Genomic DNA, 23,609 nt, shown 5'->3' with positions numbered 1-23,609 from the left:
ATCATTATGCCCATCCTAAACAGGAGCTTAGAACAGTTGCTTTAAAACTTTTATTTACTGGAAAGAAACTCCACTTTAAAGAGCAGTTAGTTCTGTTACTTGAAAGAAATGGGTCTTCATGTTTCCAGGCCTGTGAGAGGTGAGAGTATGGATGTTCAGCAGAAACTCAAAGGACAAACAATTCAGCATAAACTCAAAAGACAAACAATTCAAGCACAGGCTCCGGTGAGAGTGGGTCAAGAGAGATTTCATAAACAAGATGACAGCAATAGTTTTCTGACATCGGGTGGCCCTTGTACAATTTAAGACAACACATACTGAGTTAATCAACACTTAAACCTCAAGCCCACCTCTTTGCCAGGAAGATCGCAGAAACTGGTTGTTTCTGACCAGAGATTACAGTGAACCCTAGGCTTACTCTCAGGAATGAGCAAAGAAAAAAAAAAAAAAACAACACCACAGAACTTTGGGAACAAATGTCCAACAACACACGTGCATGAAATGCAAAGTGATTTTTTTCCCTGTGTTGAAAAGAAGTTTCTCTAGGAGTTGATGGAAAAAATGTGAGTCTATACTTCAAGTAACTAGCCAGTTTTTGGATGGCTAGTTACCCTAATGGTAAAGTTTGCTATAATTATCGTGTCAGTAATACAAATTTTAAAGTCTCAAAATACTTTTCTAAGTGTAATTGAGTAATCAATATTTAGGGTTTTATTTCTCTATAGTATCCTGAAACAAAACAGCCATGATTAGATTCAAACTGACAGCTGCATAAACATTTATATTTGTATGTTTTTGCGTCTTATTAGCATTAACTCAGTATAATAGCTAACTTTAATTGATTGTAATTATCATGTTAGGTGGTTTAGATATATTATCCTTAAGAATCATAGCAATGCAAGTATCTCCATCCTACAGATACAGACACTGAGACTCAGTAAAGTTAAAGAACCTGACCAAGGACACCAAGCTATTGTGTAGTAAAACCAGAATCTGATACCCAGTCTTGACTACAATGCCTGTACTTTTCCTAGTGCACCATATGGTCTCTGAATAACATACAAGATGTATGTAGTGTGCCTGGCACTTAGTGGGAGCTCAACAAAAATTAATTTTATTGTCCCTTAAAATGATTCGACAAATACAAGCCTATATCCTTAACAGGATGAAAATAGGATGAAAGCGCTCTAAATAGGAACTGTCTTATCAATTCCCAATCATTCATGCAAATGAATCTCATTTGGAGAAGACCAAGTCAAACTTTCGCATTTAGGTAGCCAACTGAAATGCAAGTACTTCAAAATGTACCAAATCCTTCTTCTTCATTTTTAATAGACTTTAAAAAGTAATTTTATTCTAACCAATGAACTACCAACCAAGAGAGATACAGTTGCTCTTTTAATCTACAGTAAGATCTAAGAATCACAGCATTTTAGAACTGGATGGGATCTTAAGGGTTCATCTAGTTCACTTTTGCCTCTGCACACTCTGCCAATTTGGCTTCCACCTCCTACCTCTCTACTATCATCTGGCCAGTGAGTAATTTGTACAAGGTCACAAAGCTGCTGGAGGAAAAGAAGGCCCTAAAGGAACTCAGGAGATCTGAGTTCAGTCCTCTTTCCATTATTCCACCCAGCCTCTCAATGCTCTCTCTAGGCAGAGCCAAACCCAGGGATTTAAGAAAAACACAAAACCTCTAGCACTTAAATAAGCAGATTCATTTCTCCAGTGACTCCCTAAAAAGCTAATCCTATTAGCTAGCCTTTACTGAGAAGGATGATGTGTTAAAACTCTTTACAGTCATTATTTCATTTCATTCTCAAGTCAAACCTGTGGGAGTAGTTCTTAATTCTTTCCCTTTTGATTGATAGGGAACACAGACATAAAGACTTCAAGTAAGTTGCCCAAGGTCACAGGACTAGTTAGCAAGGGTGCCAGAATTTAAACAAGGTCTGACTTGGGCCCTAGCTCTCAACAATTGTGATATACTATTATGTGTCTCTTCCCTTTCCAGTTTTTTTCTTTGTCCTTTGGGGCTTAGGATCATACACATGCTAAGACTACTTAATCACAAATAAGGAGAAGGTTTCTGGAAGAATCACTGAATAGGGGGATAAACGGTAACCCACAACACCTCCACAAATTGAAGACCTGCCGGGCACTACTTTTTCCCCCAAAGTCGAGGCCTCTGCTCTCCGCAGGCACAAAGCTCTTCTTTTTAATTTTTTTTTTCAGTAACATTAATCACCTGTTTTGCCACTCCTTAACCTAAATCGGATCTTTCAAAGGCCAAGGAAAGCACTGATCCCGACAATCAGTTGGCACCCGAGACCCCCGGGGGCAGAGAGGAGCCCCTGAAGTCGACAAAAGTTTCTTCCCAAAGTGCAATGAGGTTAACAGGGCACAGTAACACAATCTCGTACCTGAAACTAGGAGCCAGGGAGAGAAAAACGGAGAGAGGAGGGAAAAATCTGCTTTGGGCCTGAGGTTGTTAAACAGGAACAAGAGTGAGGAAGGGATTTCCAGGCCGTCTTCCCTCCAGTCAGGGTCTCAAAGCTAGTGCCCACCGCCAAAGCGGCCCGGGCAAGGCACCCTCGTGGGACGCCGGGAAAAGGCGAAGCAAAGAGCCCAAACAGTCCTTGAGTCGCCAGCCTCCGCACTCCGTTTGTCTTACCCTTTTCCACTAGACAGGCAAATTCTGGAGGATTTTCTCGCCCAACCCCCCACGCAGGGTGAAATCTCGGGAAGGAGAGGACCCTGCCTCCTTTGCTGGGGGCAGAAAGGGCACTCGTTTTACTTCGGAGCGAGGAGATGGGGCGGGGTGGGAGTGGGGGAGACAGCACTGAGGAAAATAGGACCCCCCCCACACACACACAACAAAAACTGGCCTTGGCAGGGGTTTGATGGGGCGCCTTGTAGTAGCGGCACTCACCCGGGTGAGACATGGGGATGACCTCATTGCGGGTCCCCGGGAAGTTAAAGATGACGGCTCCAGACGCCCCTCTTTCGTAAGCCAGATGGATCTTGTCTGCGAAGGTGCAGCCCCCGCCGCGCTGGATGAGGGCCAACCAAGAGACCTGCACAGTTCTCCCCCAGTCCCCCGGGACCGTGGGCACCGTGAAATTCGTGTGAGGGTTACAGGCGTTGAGCGCCCCCGGCCCGTCGGGCGGCACCAGGACCCCGGCCACAGGCTCGAGCGGCGAATCCTGGCCGTACACGCCCTCCTCGCTCAGCTCCCACACCGTGCGGTTCACTCCAGTGTGCGGATCCCGCCAGGACACGTTGAGGTAGGCGGTCCACACTGCCTCGGCTCCCCGGGAGCCGGGGGCGTGGGGGCTCAGAGCTAGCAGGAAGCACCACGCCAGCAGTCGGGAAAAGGCGCAGCCACGGCGGCACAAGACCCCGGCCCCGGGCGGCGGCCCCATGGCGCGCGCGCTCTGCGGTTCCCGAGGGCCCCTGGCACGCGCCCTCCTACTCTCGGCAGGACCCCGCCGGGGCCCAGGTGCGCGCCAGGTGGGGAGGGAGCGGGGAGGTACTGGCGTGCACGGGAGCGAGGTGGGAGCCGCGCGGCACGTAGCGTCGACCCAAGCGGTTGCGGCAGATGCAGCTCTTCGCAGCTCCAGTCCTCTCCGCTACTGCTACGGCCGCGTCGAGCTCTGGGGCTTTAGCGAGAAGCTCCGCCCAGACGACTGGGGGTAGAGGTGGCTGGGAGGGAGGAAAGGACACTGCGGGATCCGCCTCTTAAAAGGGTAATGTGATGGGCAGGCGTCAGAGTAGGCTCTGAGGCCGGCGGCCAGGTGTGTATCGCGTCGTGTTGTGCAAAATGGACAGGCCAGGGACTAGAGAATCTGCGACCATAACAAGCCCTCCGGTAGGATCCGGGTCCGTTTTGGATTGCAAGAAGGGGGTTTTCCTTCCGAACCTTTGCCTAGAGGCCGTTTCAGCCTTAAGGTGCCAGAATGTGAAAGTACTTCTAAAAGGCACAGATGCGAGGGATTGAGGGATCGGAGTTGGAGGCCGAGGGAATTTGGGGAAGGTGGGTGGTCCTGGGAGCAAGCTGTTTATTGATTCTCTATAGGGGGAGGGACAGAAAAAGCGCGTGGTTACTTTTTTTTTTTTTTAACTTTTCTCCTTTCCAGCTCCAGACAAGCGTCATACCTGGGTATTTTCTTACGCTTACCTCATGCTGAATAGACTGCATCAGAAGCCCCTTCTGAACGTGATCTAACCCTCAGAACAGAATTACCGTTTCCATCCACCTCAAAGCTAAGCCTCATTTCTTCATCTGTTGGGAACCAGGTTTACCCAAATCTATACATCTGCACCATTCCTGACCTAAACTAAACAATCTTTCCCCATTTCCCACCAATTGAAAGAAGCCTGACTCACCTTAGTGATTCATTCACTGCACTCTGGCATTATGATTCCTCCTTACCTTAAGCGTACAAGTTGTATCTACCTTGTCAGTTATCACATTTAATAGGGTGCTCCAAGAATATGCATTGGATTAAACTGAATTAATACACCTGTTGTATGATGGTGATGAATAACTTTTGACCTTGCACTGTGCCTCAGTTCCCTCATCATCTGTAAAATGGGGATAATAAGATTACCTTCCTCATAAAGTTGTTCAGAGGATTAAATGAGTTCATGCATATAAAGCACTTAGAACAGTACTTAGCAGGGTGTAAAAAATATATCTGTTAAGTACCGTTATTATTAAACAGGGTCAAGGACCCCATACCTTGTGAATAATCTTAAAATTGTTGCTTTCAGATAATAACCAGAGAAAAATGATGTTCAGGATGTTTTAGCCACTTTTCCAGTTCAGAGAGATGTAATTCACTTTATCCAGCCCAGCATTTGTTTAATTCTTGATCAGTCACTCCTTGCAGTCCCTGGCCCAACATTTACTTAATCAATCTTATTTCGAAGGATTAAGCATGGGACATTTCTTCACTTGATACTCTCATGGCTTGAGAGAAACCTAGAGGAAAATTAGCACCATAACTGAACAGCCCCTAGAATCCAAATAAATGGGCAACTTTGTGAAACATGAACCCTATATACTGAAAAAGACATTATGTTAGAGGTCAAGCCTGGTGTGCTAGGCCAATAGCATGGCACCCCCAGCTACTGATGATGTTAATCTCTAGGATAGAAATTACCTAAGGAAAAAGAAAAGGTAGGATGAATCATCTCTAGCAAATGGTACAATCCCAGAAATTGTCTGAATTTCTTGGCAAAGAACACTCAAAGTTCAATAAATATTGCCTACACGGCAATAAACTATATTTATTTTTTAAGATTTTATTTATTTATTCCTGAGAGACATAGAGAGGGAGGCAGAAGCACAGACAGGAGAAGCGGGCTCTACCGGGATCATGCCCTGAGCCAAAGGCATAAAGACACTCAACCACTGAGCCACCCAGGTGTCCCTATATTGTACTTTAAAGAAACGCTGTATTTAAAATTACAGAGATCAGCAGCCCCGGTGACTCAGCAGTTTAGCGCTGCCTTTGGCCCAGGGCATGATCCGGGAGACCCAGGATCGAGTCCCATGTCAGGCTCCCTGCATGGAGCCTGCTTCTCCCTCTGCCTGTGTCTCTGCCTCTGTCTGTATATCTCATGAATAAATGAATAAAATCTTTAAAAAAATAAAAATAAATAAATAAATAAATTACAGAGATCTGTTATAAGGCATCTACAAAAATGAAGTTCAGAGAGCTATTTGTTAGTATCCAATCTTCCATCAACTGTATGCCAGCCATGGGCTAAGCATTGGGGCCAAAAAATCAAAGAAGTCATTAACTCTGCTGTCAAAAAATTCTTAAGTTAGCTTTGATGAGACAAGCAAACTGGTAATTGTGGTTTAAAGTGCTATATGTATATAGTGTAAATGCCATGACAGAGGTGTGCACAGGGCAGTAATGGGTAACAAAAAGAGGAACCTAACCCAGACTGGAAAGTAGGGGAAAGCTGCCCAGAGGAGGTTACACTTGTGCTGAGTTTGAGAGCGTTCACCTTCCTAGACTGAGAACAATACAAGGGAATGCACTGAGGCATGAAACTGACCAGCAAGTACTTGGGAGACAGCAAGTACTACAGGCTCTATAAACACAAAATGGTTGGAACCCGGAGTACAAGTACAAGACACAAAGTTCTACAGGTACACAGAGGTCAGTTCTTGAGAGTCCTTTTGTGAAAGCTAGGGAGTTTGGACTTTATCCAAAAGCAAGGAGTAATACAATCAGGGTTTACCCATGGAGTAATATAATAAGATCTGTATTTGAGAGATCATTACGGCTTCTCTGTGGATAATAGATTGGAGGGGACAAGCCTAGAAGCAGGGAGCACAGAGAGATTTTTTGGTAGTGCTCCAGGTGAGAGATGAAGGTAACCCAGCTCAGACCCCAGGAAATGAAGAGAAGTGGACAGAAGGAAATGTATTTTAGAGGATGAAAGAAGAGGGAAGAGGAATTGTCCTGATGTTTTTGGCTTGAAATACTGGATGGCATTTAATCAGGAGGAGGGTTTTAAATGTGTAGAAGGGAGAGACAGAGAGATGAGCTCAGTGTAGACAAGTGGATTTTGAGGTGCCTATGCCATAACTATGTGGGCAGTCAGATTTTCTGATTACTGAACACAAAGTGCAAGCCATTGGAGAGGTGTAGGTATACAGAGGCCAAAAAGAAAAGTCCCTGCCCTCAATGAGTGTGCAGTTTAGTAGGAAAGTCAGAGAGGTAAACAGGCAATAGCAGTACAGTTTAATAAATGTTATGACTGAGAAAAACATGGGGTGCTATGGCAACATGGGTGTGGCTGAGTCTTTAAGAACAAATAGAGCTAACCAAGCAAAGAGAGTAAGGATATTCAGGCATAGGCAATGGTCTATTACATGAAAACACCAGGAGCATTCAGGGAACTAAAATTAATCAGTGAAGTATGGCTGGGATGCAAGTTGCAAAGGGAGAGCCAGCGGAAGTGAAGCCGGTCAAGTAGGTTGTGGCAGAGCAGGAGGTATTTAGAAAATTGTGCTAAAGAGCATGGACACTGTACATTTGTGCATACATGCACACACAAAGTAAATATGGCAAAATGATAATTGTTGAAATTAGATGGTGGTTCTAATAGATGCTCACTGTACTATTTTTTTTAACTTGTCTCTGTATTTTAAGCGTTTCATAATGATGGGTTTTAAATTGTGAATTTGTATGGAAGTCAGTGGAGCAAATAAATGATTATTGTCCCACCTAGGCTTAAACAGAGGATCTGGGGCAGCCTGGATGGCTCAATGGTTTAGCGCTGCCTTCAGCCCAGGGTGTGATCCTGAGGCCCCCAGGATAGAGTCCTGCGCTGGACTCCCTGCTTGGAGCCTGCTTCTCCCTCTGTCAGTGTCTCTGCCTCTCTCTCTCTCTCTCTCTCTCTGGGTCTCTTGTGAATGAATGAATGAATGAATGAATAAATAAATAAATAAATATTTTTTAAAAACAGAGGATCTGGATTGTATGAGGACAAGACAGGAGGAAGAGAGCCTAGTGAGGAAGCTAACCTCCACAGCACTATTCTGGAGGTCTAACTCAGTTGTGGAGATGGAGGTATCAGACGATCATGGCTTAAAGATATAAACCATTAAGATCATCCTATGAACTCCCCTTGCTATGAGTCTGTTCTCACCAAGCAACCTTATTATCATTTAGTGCCTCCTGTAAATATGCCTACAGGGAGATAATGCACTGATCAGTAAACACTAGTATCTGGTCCACTTGGAAGTTATGCTTCTCATTATAAATTAATCAGTTGGCATTCTGGCGTATGTATTGGTCTCTTGTGAATTTGGCGAAGTGTGAGTCAGTCCCCAGGAGCCCAGCCTCTGGTTATACTACCAATCAAATTTCAAATCCTACAAAGCTAGGAACCAGACTGCACATCATGACTGCATCAACGTCCTTCCCCTTTGTGGGGACTTGTCTGAGTAACTCCATGGCTTTCTCCAATCATATCCCTCTGTCTTGCTGTGATTTCTTTTCAAACTGCAACAGAGCCTTGCTACGAAGAATGAGGTCTGTGGATCAGGAGCATCAGCAGCATCTGTAGGAAGCTCGTGAGAAATGAAGAATCTCGGGTCTCACCCCAGTCTTGCTGAGTCAGAACCCACATCTTAACAAGATCCCCAGGTGATCTGTATATGCACATAAGTTTGAGAAGCCCTGGGGCAGACTAGAGTATTCCTGGTTGCTAGCCAGCACTACTACCTCTGCTTGAACACTCCCAGTGTCAGAGTTTAGCACCTCACGGGGCACTGCATCCTGAGAGGTACTACACTTTTTAAATTTTTAAAAATTATACATATATGTGTTATATATTACATATATTATAGCTATATAATATATGTAATTATATAATAAATATGTATTTATTTGAGATAGCAGTGGGGCGGGGCAGAGGGAGAGAGAGAGAGAAAAGCAGACCCCCCCATCCCCCACTGAGCAGGCAGCTCGATGCAGGGCTCCATCTCAGGACCCACAGAGATCACCACCCCAGCCGAAGGCAGACACTTAGCTGACTATGACACCCTAGTGCCCCAGTACTATACTTTTCTTGTTGGAAAGTTGGTGTAAATGCAGTTTGATTTTGCTTCATTCCTTCCCCTTCCTCGCACCCAGCTCTTGGAAGCCCAGGTCCCTATGCTACTTGTGGCCGTACTGCTACCCCACCAGGACCTTTGCTTTGACCAGTTTCCCTGTACCAGACCTCACCTTATTCCTATATATATTCCTTATACCCTCAAACCAAATGTACTAGCGCTAGATGTATTCCCTTGGGGGCCCTATTGTCCCTAAGGCTAATAACAGCTACTGTTCATTGAGCATTTACTCTGTACTTTACATGCATCATCTAATTGAATTCTCACAATTATCCATTAGTATCCCCATTTTCAGAAGAGGAAACTGTCTCAGAGAATTCGCAACCTGCCTAAGGTCATGTAACTAGTAACAGAATCAGGATTCCAATGGGGTTCTGACTCTAAGTATTCATAGCTGATAATGACTTAGTATCTTCCCTCTGGAGAGTGGCATTCACATTTTAACATCGCCTTATACCAAAGGAAGTTCAAGTGAAATGTTTCTTTTATGCATTTCAGGCACTGTAACTGGTGAGGGAGACATACTTGGGCCAGGAGCCTTTTGGAATTCCTCAAATCCTACCACAGAGGCTAACCCTGCCAAAAATTTGTCTCAGCAGTACTTGAAATGAAAGCTGCCCTAAGCGGTACACTATCTAGTAATGAACTAATAAGCAGAGCAGCATCCTGCAAAAGCAACAGCAGGACACCACTGTGGCTGATTAAGTTTCTGATCACACTGAGTTTCTGCAGAGGTGCAAAGACGGATGATAAGTGTTCAGCCTTTAACGTGTCCACAAGAAATGAGACATCACATCTGGCTTCTCACCATTAGATAAATGGCAAAGTGCCATCGACAAATAGTGTCCTGGCATCTAAGCAGTGTTGTGGCTATCCAGCTCAACAACATAGGTGTAGAGAATGCATATAGAAGGGATGGCAACAAACTTCTGCTCTAGGCAGCTGTTCTATGGATAGCAAGAAGAAAATGGGGGCCTAGAGAGAGCCAGCAGCCAAACAAAACAAAAAACCCAAAACATGATGGTGCAGCATGCTTTAAAAATAACATAATTTCCAAGTGCAGGTAAATCTGCATCAGCTTAGGTAGATATATGGCTATTAGAAAACGGGATCTTTTTTAAACCAAGTTTTCATGCACAAAGAAAAGACAGAATTTCAGAGAGAGGTTTTCCAACAGTGGGTCTGCTATATCTGAAGCAGTCTTCTCATATCCATAACATTAATAGCTACCAGCAAGAACCTACTATAGGCCAGGTACTGTCTACTTTTGAGATGAGTATTATATGCTACATCTTACAGAAGAAGTGACTGAGGCCCAGGTTAAGTAACTTGCTGAGGTCACCCATGGTAACCAAATGACAGAATTGGAATTTGACCCCACGTCTTAGTACAAAGCTACACTGTTCTCATTACACCACTTTCCACTCAATCCAACAGTGCCTTCAAAAGCAGAGGTAGGAAGGCAACATATTTATTGAGAACCTACTATGTGCCAGACACTTTACATGCCTAAATTATATCATCTGACTCTTATAACAGGTTATGCAATCCCATTATAATTCTAATTATTATAATTCCATTTTTTTTTCAGATGAGGAAGATGAGGCTCAGAAAGTTAAAGTATCTTGCCAGAGGTCACACAGCCAGCATGTGGCAGAGTTGGAATTTGTACTGAGAGTATAACTCCAAATTCTATGCCATTTTCGCTTGCTGTACTACCTCTCCACATACATCGTAAGGAGGTTATTACAGGGTGGAAAGATGGGTATTTTTATAGTCACATCCAGTGACATACTTTAATATACTAAGAAGCCCCTCACCAGAGTGCTGTGATCTCCTGCTGCACAGCCCCCAGATTCCTAAGCAGAGATTATGAAAGTACATTTAGTCAGGTGCTTCATCATTATTTAAAAATGCCTACTGCTTCAGTTGAGCACACTCGTATACATGGGTGTGTGGAGAGGAGTGGCTGAACATGTGTCATGTGCAGAAAGGATGTTTTACATCCACTAAAACTGGTGCAGAAAGAATTATACTGATGGAGGACAATGCAGAAAATTTGTGCTCAATTGTGTCGACTTGCTTGCTGCTGGGCAACCAGATTAGCTATCTTGAGTTTGGAGAGATGATTGAGGGGATCCCGGATTGCTAAAGAGAAACAAAGGTGGAGAAAGGCCCAAGATATGGGGAGCAGGAATGGGTCAGTGCTGGGTGAGTGGGGGAAATGACGGACAAAGTGGTTTTTACCCTCCACTACAGGTATCAGGACAACCTAGTTGGGAAACTCATCTGGTCTAGGGAAGTCCCCTCTCTTTCCTTTTCAGGTTTCTAGTAAGACGAAGATTTTAAAAGAATTAAATCTATGACCACAAGACACATATATGCTATTGAAAAAAAGGAAAACAATTACTCAGGGGGTGGGGTTTGGGAATGGGAGAGAAGAATGTTTTTTAATGAATTTGCTCTACAGATAAGAACATACATTTGAGGTTTACTTCCAACCCATTCCTGCTACTTAGTAGACTCGATTGACAGAACTCACCCATTCTAGCCTCAGTTGTTATTTTTAATATTGCCATTGACTGGTTATATGACACTGAGGAAGTTTCTCTTTCTTCTTGCTCAATGATAAAACAGGGAGCACCTGGGTGGCTGAGTGGTTGAGTGTCTGCCTTTGGCGCAGGTCATGATCCCTGGGTCCTGGGCTCGAATCCTGTATCTGGCTCCCTGCAGGGAGCCTGCTTCTCCTTCTGCCTATGTCTCTGCCTCTCTCTGTGTGTTTCTCATGGATAAATAAAATCTTTAAAAAATAAAACAGGGATAATAATAATGCATTCTTTTATGCATTTCAGGCACTGAGATATTTTATATATAAAATTATATAGCTATATTTTGAGCCATGTAAGGTTTCCCTCAGATCAAAGCCTAACAAATTGGGTGGTATACCTCAAGAAGTACCTGTGATCTTGCCACTGCCTAGGATGAATGACAGAAGGGAGTAGGCCTCACAGACGAAGGTAGGCTCCATTAGCTAAATTAGGGAGGAGGGGACTTCTTAAAAATGTACTGGGCAGTGAGGTTTTTTTTTTTTTAAACCTATAGACAGAATGGGATTCATTTTAAATAGAAACACAATTTGATCATTCCCAGGAGAATTGGGGTTTCTGAAAAGCAATTTAAGAACACCCTACTTATATTCTATCACAATCACCTACTGAGGCGAAGGCTTGCCTTTTAAGAAGCTTTAGTGGGCCTGAGTTTGGGCAAAGGCAGCTTTGTATTCTGAGGGGCAAAGTCACAAATTCACAGCTGCCAACTATATGCGTTAGGATTAGCCACAGCTGGACAGGGCTCAAATATGATCAATAACATGTAGTAAACCAGTATTTGGCAATGACTGACCCAGCGCTGATCACATATTTGAGACCACTGACATTGGCTGGCTTACTGCTCATAATTCACACAGTCGTTAAGTTCTGTCACACCAGAATTAGATAAGTGTTACGGTTATATTGGTCGCGGGAAACAGGCAAAGGACAAGCTGGCCTTCAACAAAAGGGTATTTTTGTGGCCAGAGAAACTACTTTGCTTCGACTTCATCCTGAATCACACAGTGTGAGGCACGATGACTTGCACGAGGAAAAATGCAGAGGAAAAAAATGTCCAGATCTGCTGAACCACAGCACACTCTGGCATCTACAAAATCACTTTTCCCCAAGCTGACAGTCTTCCAGTTTGTGGGGGTGGGAGGCACACTTTTTCCGAAGTTGTCTCTGTGTAACTTCGGGGGTAGATAGCATCAGTATACTTCATGTTCTTCATAGCAAACTAGTTCAGACGCCAAAGTCAGTGACTGCTTAATATTCTGGATGTTGTCAACTCTGGAGCCACAGAAAGCCTTTCACCAGAGGCAATGAAGTGGCTCAGTAATGTTTGCTCTTCGTGAGAGAAAAAAAAAGAGAGAGCAGAAATTGAAAGCCTGGAGCTCTTGTTTGTTTGAAGAAGATGCTCATCAAGTTTACCTTCGATAATCCCACCAGTTCATTAAACGTCTTCATTTTCCTGAGATGGGGATGGGTGAGGTGTTTTAGAGACCTGACTGAGAGTGTATGTTTGGGCCCTATGCAATGTTTATAGCAGAGCCCCCTGCTGATTTTTCGGACCTGCTCTTTGGTTGGATTCAAGGCATGATGAAAACTTCATACACATTTCAAGAATAAGGCTGTCTTCTCTGAGTGCTTTCAGTTATGCCCTTCATAGGCATTTTCAGCACAGATTTTGAAATTCTAAGACAGAGGTAATAGTAAAAATTAAAAAAAAAAGTGTATTTATAATGCCTGCTGTCACTCCTTTTTTATTTTTCTTTTTCTTTATTTCTTTTTGGGGGGGGGGTACAGTGTACTTTATTGATGGTACATTACAAGGTAGGGCTCCCCAAGCCCCTCTCCTTCCTTGGGGTCTGGTATGTAAATTGGAGGTCAGAAGATTCTCAGTGTTGGGGGATTAATTTGGGGCAGGGACTCCTCAGCAGCTGAGGGCCTCCCTTTTCCTCTTGTTCTTGCTGGGGCTGGTGGTCCAGGAGGCTCCTACTCCTTGGAGGCCATGTGGACCATGAGGTCCACCACCGGGGTGCTATAGCCGAATTCATTTTCATACCAGGAAATGAGCTTGAGTGGTCATTGAGGGCAATGCCAGCCCCAGAGTCAAAGGTGGAAGAGTGGGTGTCTCTGTTGAAGTCGCAGGAGACAACCTGGTCCTCAGTGTAGCCCAGGATGCCCTTGAGGGGCCCTCTGATGCCTGCTTCACCACCTTCTTGATGTTGTCATATTTGGCAGCTTTCTCCAGGTGGCAGGTTATATCCACAACTGAACACGGAAGGCCATGCCAGTGAGCTTCCTGTTCAGCTCAGGGATGACCTTGCCCATAGCCTTGGCAGCGCCAGTGGAAGCAGGGATGATGTTCTGGGCAGCCCCTCAGCTGTCGCGCCACAGCTTCCCAGATGGGCCATCCACGGTCTTCTGGGTGGCAGTGGTGGCATGGACAGTGGTCATGAGGCCCTGCGTGATGCCAAAGTGGTCATGGATGACTTTGGCCAGAGGAGCCAAGCAGTTGGTGGTACAGGAGGCATTGCTGACAATCTTGAGGGAGTTGTCATACGTCTTGTGGTTCATGCCCATCACAAACATGAGGGCATCAGCAGAAGGAGCAGAGATGATGACCCTCTTGGCCCCGCCCTTCAAGTGAGCCCCAGCCTTCTCCATGGTGGTGAAGACCCCAGTGGATTCCACAACATACTTAGTACCAACATTGCCCCTTTTGATGTTGGCGGGATCTCGCTCCTGGAAGATGGAGATGGACTTCCTGTTGATGACAAGTTTCCCGTTCTCAGCCTTGACCATGCCGTGGAATTTGCCGTGGGTAGAATCATACTGGAACATGTACACCATGTAGTTGAGGTCAATGAAGGGGTCATTGATGGCGACAATATCCACTTTGCCAGAGTTAAAAGCAGCCCTGGTGACCAGGTACCCAATACGGCCAAATCCATTCACTCCAACCTTCACCATCGTGTCTCAGGGATGCAGCTGGCACTGCATCAGAAGATGCAGCTGTCTGTCGAATGCGGAGGAGCAGAGAGCCTTTTTTTTTTTTAAAGATTTTATTTATTTATTCATGAGAAACATAGAGGCAGACACATAGGCAGACGGAGAAGCAGGCTCCCTGCAGGGAGCCTGATGTGGGACTTGATTCCAGGACCCCAGGATCACAACCTGAGCCAAAGGCAGATGCTCAACTACTGAACCACCGGGTGCCCCTCCCTTTCCCTTTTCCACAGAATCTTACCCATGTCACTGCAAGATGTGTTAGGTAGAAGTAAACCAGCAAAGAAATAGCAAACTTTCTGGGGAAAAAAGTGCCAGACTAATTCCACCCCTTCCCCCCAATCACTATAGTCAGGATATACATTTAGAAATAAAATATCTTTACTAACCTTGACCCTCTGGGCTGACATACAAAGTTGTAAGCAGTAAGCATCATTGGGCATGCAGGAATTAACAATTTTCTCTTTTGGAGTTTCAGTGATTTATTTTTTTAAGATTTTATTTATTTATTCATGAAAGACATACAGAGAGAGAGAGAGAGAGAGAGAGAGAGAGAGAGAGAGGCAGAGACATAGGCAGAGGGAGAAGCAGGCTCACGCAGGGAGCCTGACTTGGGACTCCATCCCAGGTCTCCAGGATCACACCCTGGGCTGAAGGTGGCGCTAAACCCCTAAGCCACTAGGGCTGCCTGAGTTTCAGTGATTTTTTTTTTTAATTTTTATTTATTTATGATAGGCACACAGTGAGAGAGAGAGAGAGGCAGAGACACAGGCAGAGGGAGAAGCAGGCTCCATGCACCGGGAGCCCGACGTGGGATTCCATCCCGGGTCTCCAGGATCGCGCCCTGGGCCAAAGGCAGGCGCCAAACCGCTGCGCCACCCAGGGATCCCGAGTTTCAGTGATTTAAGAGAAAATTCACCTGCTCTCTAACTTATTCATTGGAATGATGAATTTTGGGGGGCAGCTGGGTGGTCCAGTTGGTTACATGTCTGCCTTCGGCTCAGGTCCTGACCCTGGGGTCGTGGGATGGAGCCCTGTAACCCACATCGGGCTCCCTGCCCAGCAGGGAGCCTTCTTCTCCCTCTCCTTCTGCCCCTCCCCTGCTTGTGCTCTCTCCCTCACTCACTCTCAAAAAAAAATTTTTTTTAAAGAGAGTAATAAACTTTTTTTTAGAGCCTTTAGTGTCTACAAAGTCTTATGATATTTTCCAGGGAAGATAAAAAGATCAATGCAACATGGTCGCTCCATTAAGTATCTCAGGCTAATCGGGGTGAATTATATCAAGAAAAATTTTGTGGGCCCTCTCTGTGTTTATGCCTGCATTCATCTAGATTGTCAGCAATACAAGGTTTAATTGAAAACTTCACCCAATCTCAAATGTCTGCTAATGGAGAAGTGATATTAATTTTCTTTTAGACCGTTGTGAATAGATTTCTAATTGATCTCTCTGCTTTTTCTCTTTTCCCCACTCCACATCATCCTTCATATTACTGCCATGTTATACTTCCTAAAGCATATCTTTGATTCTGTCACTTCACATTGCATATTGAACAAAATATAAATTTCTAAACTTGAAAGGCTAGCCCTTCCACCATCTAGGTCCATCTGACCACTGCTTCCTTTATGCTGCCACTGTATCTGACTGTGCCATATACAGCACCTTTCCTACTCCACTGCATTTCTTTCTTTTTAAAAAAAGGTTTTATTTATTTATTCATGAGAGACACAGAGAGAGAGGCAGAGACACAGGCAGAGGGAGAAGCAGGCTCCCTGTGGGGAGTCTGATGCAGGACTTGATTCCAGGACCCCGGGATCATGCCCTGGGCCAAAGGCAAACACTCAACCACTGAGCCACCCAGGTGCCCGTATTTATTTCCCTCCATACCTAGCACCTCCCTCAGAGATCGAGTTCCTTGAAAGGAGGGGTTGCATATTTTTCTCCTTTGTAGTCCTAGCTCTTATCCTGGAACATTAGAGTACATCTGAAGAACAAGTAAATGGATGGCCAGATTTGAAGAGCAGGCTATCTGGTATGAATTTTTCCCATTGTTTTTGTTAAGGTGTAGTTGAAATACTATAAAATTCACCCTTTACACTGTATAGATCTGCAAGTTTTGACAAATGCACAGTTGTATAGCCACTACCACAATCAAGACATAGAACACTGTCATCACTCCCCAACTTCCCTTGTGTTATGCCTTTGCAGTCAAACCCTGCCCCCCACCTTACCCTGGCAACCCCTAGTCTGTTTTCTGTCCCTATGGTTTCGCTTTTTCCAGAATGTCAGATAAATGGAGTCATTCAGTATGTAGCTTTTTGTGTCTAACTTCTTTCACTTAGCAAATTGCGTTTGAGATTCATCCATGTTATTGCGTTGGCATGACATTTAAACAAAAGAGTTGTCAGAGAGATGGGTGCTATGAGGGGGTACAAAGTCCTGTGTGCGCATAGAGGCAGGAATGTTTGCTTCTGACTCAAGGAATTAGAAGATATTTCATGGAGAAAGTAACATCTGAGCAGGGCCTTAAGGGACAGGTAGTTTTTTTGTTTCTTAAGATTTTATTTATCTATTCATGAGAGACACACACAGAGAGAGAGGCAGAGACATAGGCAGAGGGAGAAGCAGGCTCCCTGCCAGGAGCCAGATGCTGGACTCAATCCTGGGACCCTGGGATCACGCCCTAAGCCTAAGGCAGATGCTCAACTACTGAGCCACCCAGGCATCCCATAGGTGGGGTTTTTATAGGTACAAACGGCCAAGGGAAGGTAAATCTGTAAAGGATATAGCAGGAACATAAGCAGAGAGTCAGGAAAGAGCAGAGTGGATTTAGAAAACATTGATTCAGTTTGGTTAGTCCACAAGAGGAGGAGGAGTGCAAAACAGGGCGGAAAAGGTGGGTTAGGGTTTTGTTGGCCATGAAGACGTATTTAGGAATTTAGTCTTGATTTTATGAGGTAGCGATCAGCCATTGCAGGTTTTTGATTCAGACTCTTCTCTGAGGAAAGTGATACTTCTGCCTGCAGGTAATCATGTTGCCCTGCCACAGCTGAAGTAGACTGTTGTTTTCTGTCGGGGTGAAAACTGTGACTCTTAAAACAGGGCAACAGATGACATCTAAATATATCAAAAGTTATACCAAGGATATAAAATATCTGCACCAGTGGTATTTGCTAGAATATGTATTCATGATACGACCAAATCCAATACCTACAAGAAGCTCCCTTATCTCTCCATTCATTTGTATTCTCTCAATTTTTTTGATAGTCAAGGTATCAAAAAGCCAAGTATTATTCCTGGATCCTAGTTTTCCTAGTTCTGCACGGAAACATCTTCCCAGGGATAAGAATTTACATCAGGGCCTCTATCTTAGCAGATAGCTGAAAAACAAGTCCCAACTTAACAGCAGTAGTTTCTTTTGTAAAAACCATATTACCCACCACTATTACTCAAATTTCTATGTAAAAAGCTCTCCTTCCTATTATGGATGCTTTTTCTCCCAGACAAGAACAGACATTTGACTAAAGAGGATATGCAGATGGCAAATCAGCACATGAGAAAATGTTCAACATCTCAGCCATTGGGGAAATGCAAATTAAAGTCGCAATGTGATATCACCTCCTGCCTCCCAGAATGGCTTAAAAAAAGTGGTCAAAAAAAAAAGTGGTCACCCCAAATGATAGTGAGGCTGTTGAGAAACTGGATCACATATACACATATATTATTGATGGTAATGTAAAATGGTACAGAACATCTGGAAAACAGTCTGGTAGTTTCTTATAAAGCTAAACATGCAACTACCACATGACTCCGCAGTTTCAATCATGAGCCTTTATCTCTAGGTTCACTAAAACCCGAATACAAATGTTCCTAGCAGCTTCATTCATTATTGCCCCAGACTGGAAACAACCTGGATGTTCTTCAGTAGATGAATGGTTCAATTGTGGCACATCACTACCCTGGAATACTACAGTAATAAAAAGGAATGAACTATGAATATATGGAACAATCTGGATAGATCTCCAGAGAATTATGCTGAGTTGGAAAAAAAGCCAAGCCCAAAAGGCTACATACAATTTGATTCCATTTATATAATGTTTTTGAGATGAAAAAATTATAGTAATGGAAAAAGGTTAGTGGTTGCCCAGAGTTAAAGAGAGTATGGGGTAGAGGTGTAAGTGGCTATAAAAGGGCAAAATGAAGGAGCCTGTAGGAATGCACTTGTTCTGAATCTTGACTGTGGTGATGGTCATACAAATGCACACCTGTGATAAAATTGTATGGCACATGCAAATAAGTGCATTAAAACTAGTAAAATCCAAAGAAGGTGGGTAGATTGCATCAATGTCAATTTCATCATTGCAATCCTGTACTCTAGTTACTTAAGGTGATACCTCTAGGGGAACCTGGGTGAATGGTAAATGATATCTCTATTTTTTACAACTGCATGTAAATCTACAATTTTCTCAAAGTAAGAAGTTTTTTAAAGAGACAAATATGTGTTGGTTGTAGAAAATGTATACCTCATTACTTGAATTAACTTTAGGAAATTATTTTTGGTTCTTTGCCAAGGAATTTGGATGTTTTTTATGGCATTAAAAAAAGTAACAGTAAAATTCATCATGTTTCTAGTTTCAATTATGTTGTCAGGAAACGAGGAGCCCAAACAGGGCAACTACCTCTGTTCCTGTCATAGTGGTTCTAAACTTTTTTTGGAGTCAGAGCTACTTCTGCAAATGTGATAAAACTCATGTCCAGAATAAATGAACACACACAATTTTGTGACCAACTTCAAGGGGTTTTATGGGCCTCATAAAGTTTATCCAATGACCCCATGTTAATGTTGATCTACTGCTATACTGTTCTATAAGATAGTCAATAGCCCCATGTGGCTATTTAAAGTTAATAAAACAATAAATTCAGTTCTTCAGGCATATTAGCCACATTTCAAATGTTCAATGGCTACAGGTAGCCTGTGGCTACGTACTGGTTGGTAAAGAGACAGAACTGAATGTTCTATTGAATAGACTTGCTGCAGAACATTTAGGATAAGATTTACTTTAATTTTTGAAAACCAATTCCATGTACTTATAACTTCAAAAATGCTTCAGCTGCACAAAGACCCTGTGTGGCCCACCTGTGTACCTCCAAGGACCACCACCCCTGCCTAAGAACCTCGTCTTTAGATGGATTCCATTTTATCCATAAGTGTTTTCTTTTCGGTATGCCTGGGTGGTTTAGTGGTTGAGCGTCTCCCTTCAGCTCAGGGTGTGATCCAGGAGTCCCAGGATCGAGTCCCTCATCAGGCTTCCTGCATGGAGCCTGCTTCTCCCTCTGCCTGTGTCTCTGCTTCTCTCTCTCACTCTTTTTCTGTGTCTCTCATGAATAAATAAATAAAATCTTTTTAAAAAGTTTTTTTTTTCTACTGAATTTAATCAAGGGACTAATTTAATCCTCTTTGAATTAAGTAGGCTATAGACTGAAAATTATTATTTCAATTATTATATACAATGGCAGAAAAAGACAGGGCTGGCATTTGCAAGTAGGAAGCATTGTTTCAAGTGCATGAAGTACTTTTGGAGGAGAACATAGGTACAGATGAATAGATATTAGAAGATAGCCAAGAGTCAGGCTCATCTACATAATACCAGAACAATTGGTTAAAAGTGGAACATTCAGTTGCTTTCTTTCTTTTTTTTTTCAGTTGCTTTCTTATTTTGTCAGTTGCTTTCTTCAGCTAGTTTCTTTTATTTATTTTAGTGTCATGTAAACATGTATGACACTAACTGTGGCAAACGTAATTAAAATAGAAAGGGGGAAGAACAAGATTTTAAATGCTGTGGTGAGAAAACAACTGAGTTGAGTAACATTTTATTTTTAAATGTGTGTAGATTTAAATTCAAGTTAATTAGCATATAGTATGTTATTAGTTTGGGGGTAGAATTTAGTGAGTCATCAGTTGCATGTAGCACCTAGTGCTCATCACATCAAGTGTCCGCCTTAATGCCCATCACCCAGTTATCCCATTCCCATCCCCTCCAGCATCCCTCAGTTTGTTCTCTAGAGTTAAGAGTCTCTTATGGTTTGCCTCCCTCTCTGTTTTTATCTTATTTTATTTTTCCTTCCCTTCCCCTATGTTCATCACATTTGTTTTTTAAATTCCACGTACAACTGAAATCATATGGTGTTTGTCTTTCCTTGATTTATTTTGCTTAGCATAATATACACTAGTTCTATCCATGTCATTGTAAATGGCAAGATTTCATTCTTTTTGATGGCTGAGTAATATTCTGTTGTGTATATATACACCACCTCTTCTTTATCTATTCATTAGTCAATGGACATCTGGGCCCTATCCATATTTTGGCTATTGTGGATATTGCTGCTATAAACATTGGGGTGCATGTGCCCCTTCAAATTACTATTTTTGTATCCTTTGAATAAATCCCTAGTCATGCATTTGCGGGGTAGGGTAGTTCTATTTTTAATATTTTGAGGAACCTCCATAGTGTTTTCTAGAGTGGCCGTACCAGTTTGCATTCCTACCAACAATGTAAGAGGGTTCCCCGTTCTCTGCATCCTCATCAACATCTGTAGTTTCCCAAGTTGTTGATTTTAGCCATTCTGACTGAAGTGAAGTAGTATCCCGTGGTTTTGATTTGTATTTCCCTGATGCTGAGTGATGTTGAGCATTTTTTCATGTGTATGTTGGCCATTTGCAAGTCTTCTTTGGAGAAATGTCTGTTCATATCTTCTCCCATTTCTTGACTGGATTTTTTTGTTTTTTGGGCCTTGAGATTGGTAAGTTCTTTATAGCTCTTAGATACTAGCCCTTTATCTGATATATCATTTGCAAATAGCTTCTTCCATTCTGTACGTTGCCCTTTAGTTTTGCATATTGTTTCCTTGGCTGTGCAGAAGCTTTTTATCTTGATGAAGTCCCAGTAGTTCATTTTTTGCCTCTGGGGATGTGTTTAGGAAGAGTTGCTGCAGCTGAGGTCAAAGCGGTTGCCACCTATGTTCTCCTCTAGGATTTTGATGGATTCCTGTCTCACATTTTTAAAATTTTATTTATTTATTTATTTATTTATTTATTTATTTATTTATTTATTATTTAAATTCAGATTGCCAACATATAGTGCAACACCCCCTGTCTCACATTTTTAGATGTGTAGGCAGAAAAAAGGTGGAGAAAATGTAAGAGCACTTGTGTCTTGCAATAAGTACCTTTCTGGTTCATTGTAATTTGTCAAGTATTTAGGAATAGAGGGCATTCATGTTTTAAGTGGTCATAATTAACCAAAGCTCTGATGATCTTTTCTTTATTAGAAAAATTATATTCTTGGGGTGGGGAAGAGCAAGAGAGAGAATCTTAAGCAGGCTCCATGGAGCCCTACATGGGGCTTGATCTCATGACTCTGAGATCATAACCCGAGCAGAAATCCAGTCACTCAATTAACTGATTAAGCCAACCTGGTGCCCCTAGAAGAATTATATTCTTAAAATGTAAACAACATCCTCACCTTCTTGGTTTTCTCCTTCAAATATTAAAATCTTTTTTTTCTTTTTTGAATTGAAATTCATTTTCCACCTAAAGCTAAGTACACACCTGAATTATGGTATTGAATGTACAGTTTTCTCAGGGTCAGGGTTTATTGGTCTCCTACAAAAGAATTGAGTTAGATCTCAATTCTAGATACTAGTAGATAGGAAACAGTGATGTAGATCATACAAAACAGCAGACAATCAAAAGACATTTGGGGTTGGCTTTGAAATGCATTTCTCAGTGTGTTTTCATTTTATGTTTCACTCAGGCGTTCCCTTCAGACCCATAAGAGGTGACTCTGAGGTAGTATGAGTGATCAAAGACAATTAGCCTCAGATTTCAACATTGCTTGTGGACTGTCTGCATGCAGGTAATTAAATTAATGGCATAACTTAGCATATTTATATTCTGTATATCACCTTACTCCCATGAGAATGTCACCACAAAAGAGAATCTATGGACTCATGGGTCTTATTCATTCCGGGAATTTATTCACATCTTCAAGGTGCCTGGCTGGTTTGAAAGTAATCAACTTGATTGATTTTTGTTTTATTCAAATCTTTTTGGCTGACCTTGACTAACTGAGTATCTTGTGTTTTCTTAATTGAAAGAGTTGCCATATGGTATCAAAAGACACTGGAAACTTTGAGTCAGATGTCAATTATAGCATGTTACTGTTTAAATATGCTTAAGTACCAAGGTGTGTGTATTAGCCATTAAAATGCTCAACGTGCCCTCTACTGGGCCTTTCTAAGGTTGGAACAGAAAAATGCTGTGTCATCTGGTTGTACAGTGGGTTGAGAAGAGGAATTCCACTGTAACTATTACATGTGATGAATAAACCATAAATATCAGTTCACAAGTCTTTTTGGGATGGATAAGTCTGGCTCACTTAGTTTCAAAAGGAAGATTTAAAATGCCATCCAGATGCAAAAAAACTACAACTTTGTTATGTGCTTAGGAAATCCCCTGTGTTTTATGAAATAAAATAATTTTAATGTCAGGTAATCTCTCCATAAATATGGAAACCAACTAAACAATTCTACCATTATTATATTATGGTATAATTATTTTATTATTATGTAAGCCAGCTTAGTAATTCGGCCACAAGAGGACATCTGTGAGGAGGTGAATTTAAATTCAGGATTTTTTTAGGGCTTACAAAGATGCATTTCCATCCACTGCCCCCATCCCCATGGTTTTATCTGAGGCCCAGTCTTATAAGTCAGTACGTGTTCCTATAAGTTAAGTGAGTGGTTTGCTTATGGAGAAGATTGGGGAATTAGATTCAGTGTGGGTTTTTTTTTTTTGCAAAAATTATTTACATATTTTTCTTGGATCGAAATATTTTTTAACATCCTCTGTGGTAAAGTGACAAATATCCAGCAAGTATCTTCCAGAAAACTACCTTCACAGTCAGTGAGGTGGTACACAATTCAGCTATATAAATTGTATGCATAGCCACATTTTAGTTGACCACATATTCCTGCTTATAGCTTCAAAAGAAGCAAATCATGAAACTACACAGAATCTAGAGAGACTACTGTTTCTACTCTCCCCAGTGCCAACTGGCACTCAAAAAATAGAACTGGCCAGAATATAGCTGGCTAGTTTCTTTATGAATTTCTCCCTAAGGCACAAAGATCAGCTTCTCATACCCCTGGGAATCAAAAAGTTTTTCATTTTATCACACTGAAAATTCTTCTGGACTATTTCATTCAATGCCTTCAATTAAGTCATTGTTCTCTGAATTTTCTAAAACATTGTCCTCAATTGCTTACACCATTATTAAATAATAACAGGTGCAAAATTAGT

At 42.4% G+C, this 23,609-nt stretch overlaps 1 protein-coding gene and 1 pseudogene across 2 annotated transcripts in view; both read right to left on the bottom strand.

Moving 5' to 3' along the window:
• The window catches only part of RNF128 (ring finger protein 128), a 106,273-nt gene that overhangs the window by 55,125 nt on the left and 27,539 nt on the right, over positions 1 to 23,609 (bottom strand). The window contains exon 1 of one of the 2 annotated variants that reach the window (XM_026014884.2): positions 2,933 to 3,691. The exons of the other annotated variant lie outside the window; for it this stretch is intronic. Within the exon in view, the coding sequence (XP_025870669.1) occupies positions 2,933 to 3,425 (493 nt within the window). The 5' untranslated portion in view covers positions 3,426 to 3,691. Of the gene's footprint in view, positions 1 to 2,932; positions 3,692 to 23,609 lie in introns of those variants that run through there. 2 annotated transcript variants of the gene reach the window in all.
• On the bottom strand, positions 13,234 to 14,214 carry LOC140596042 (glyceraldehyde-3-phosphate dehydrogenase-like; annotated as a pseudogene).

The sequence above is a fragment of the Vulpes vulpes genome, chromosome X (assembly GCF_048418805.1).
Source record: "Vulpes vulpes isolate BD-2025 chromosome X, VulVul3, whole genome shotgun sequence".
In the NCBI taxonomy this organism is placed as follows: Eukaryota; Metazoa; Chordata; class Mammalia; order Carnivora; family Canidae; genus Vulpes; species Vulpes vulpes.
This window is presented reverse-complemented; position numbering and strand designations above follow the sequence as displayed.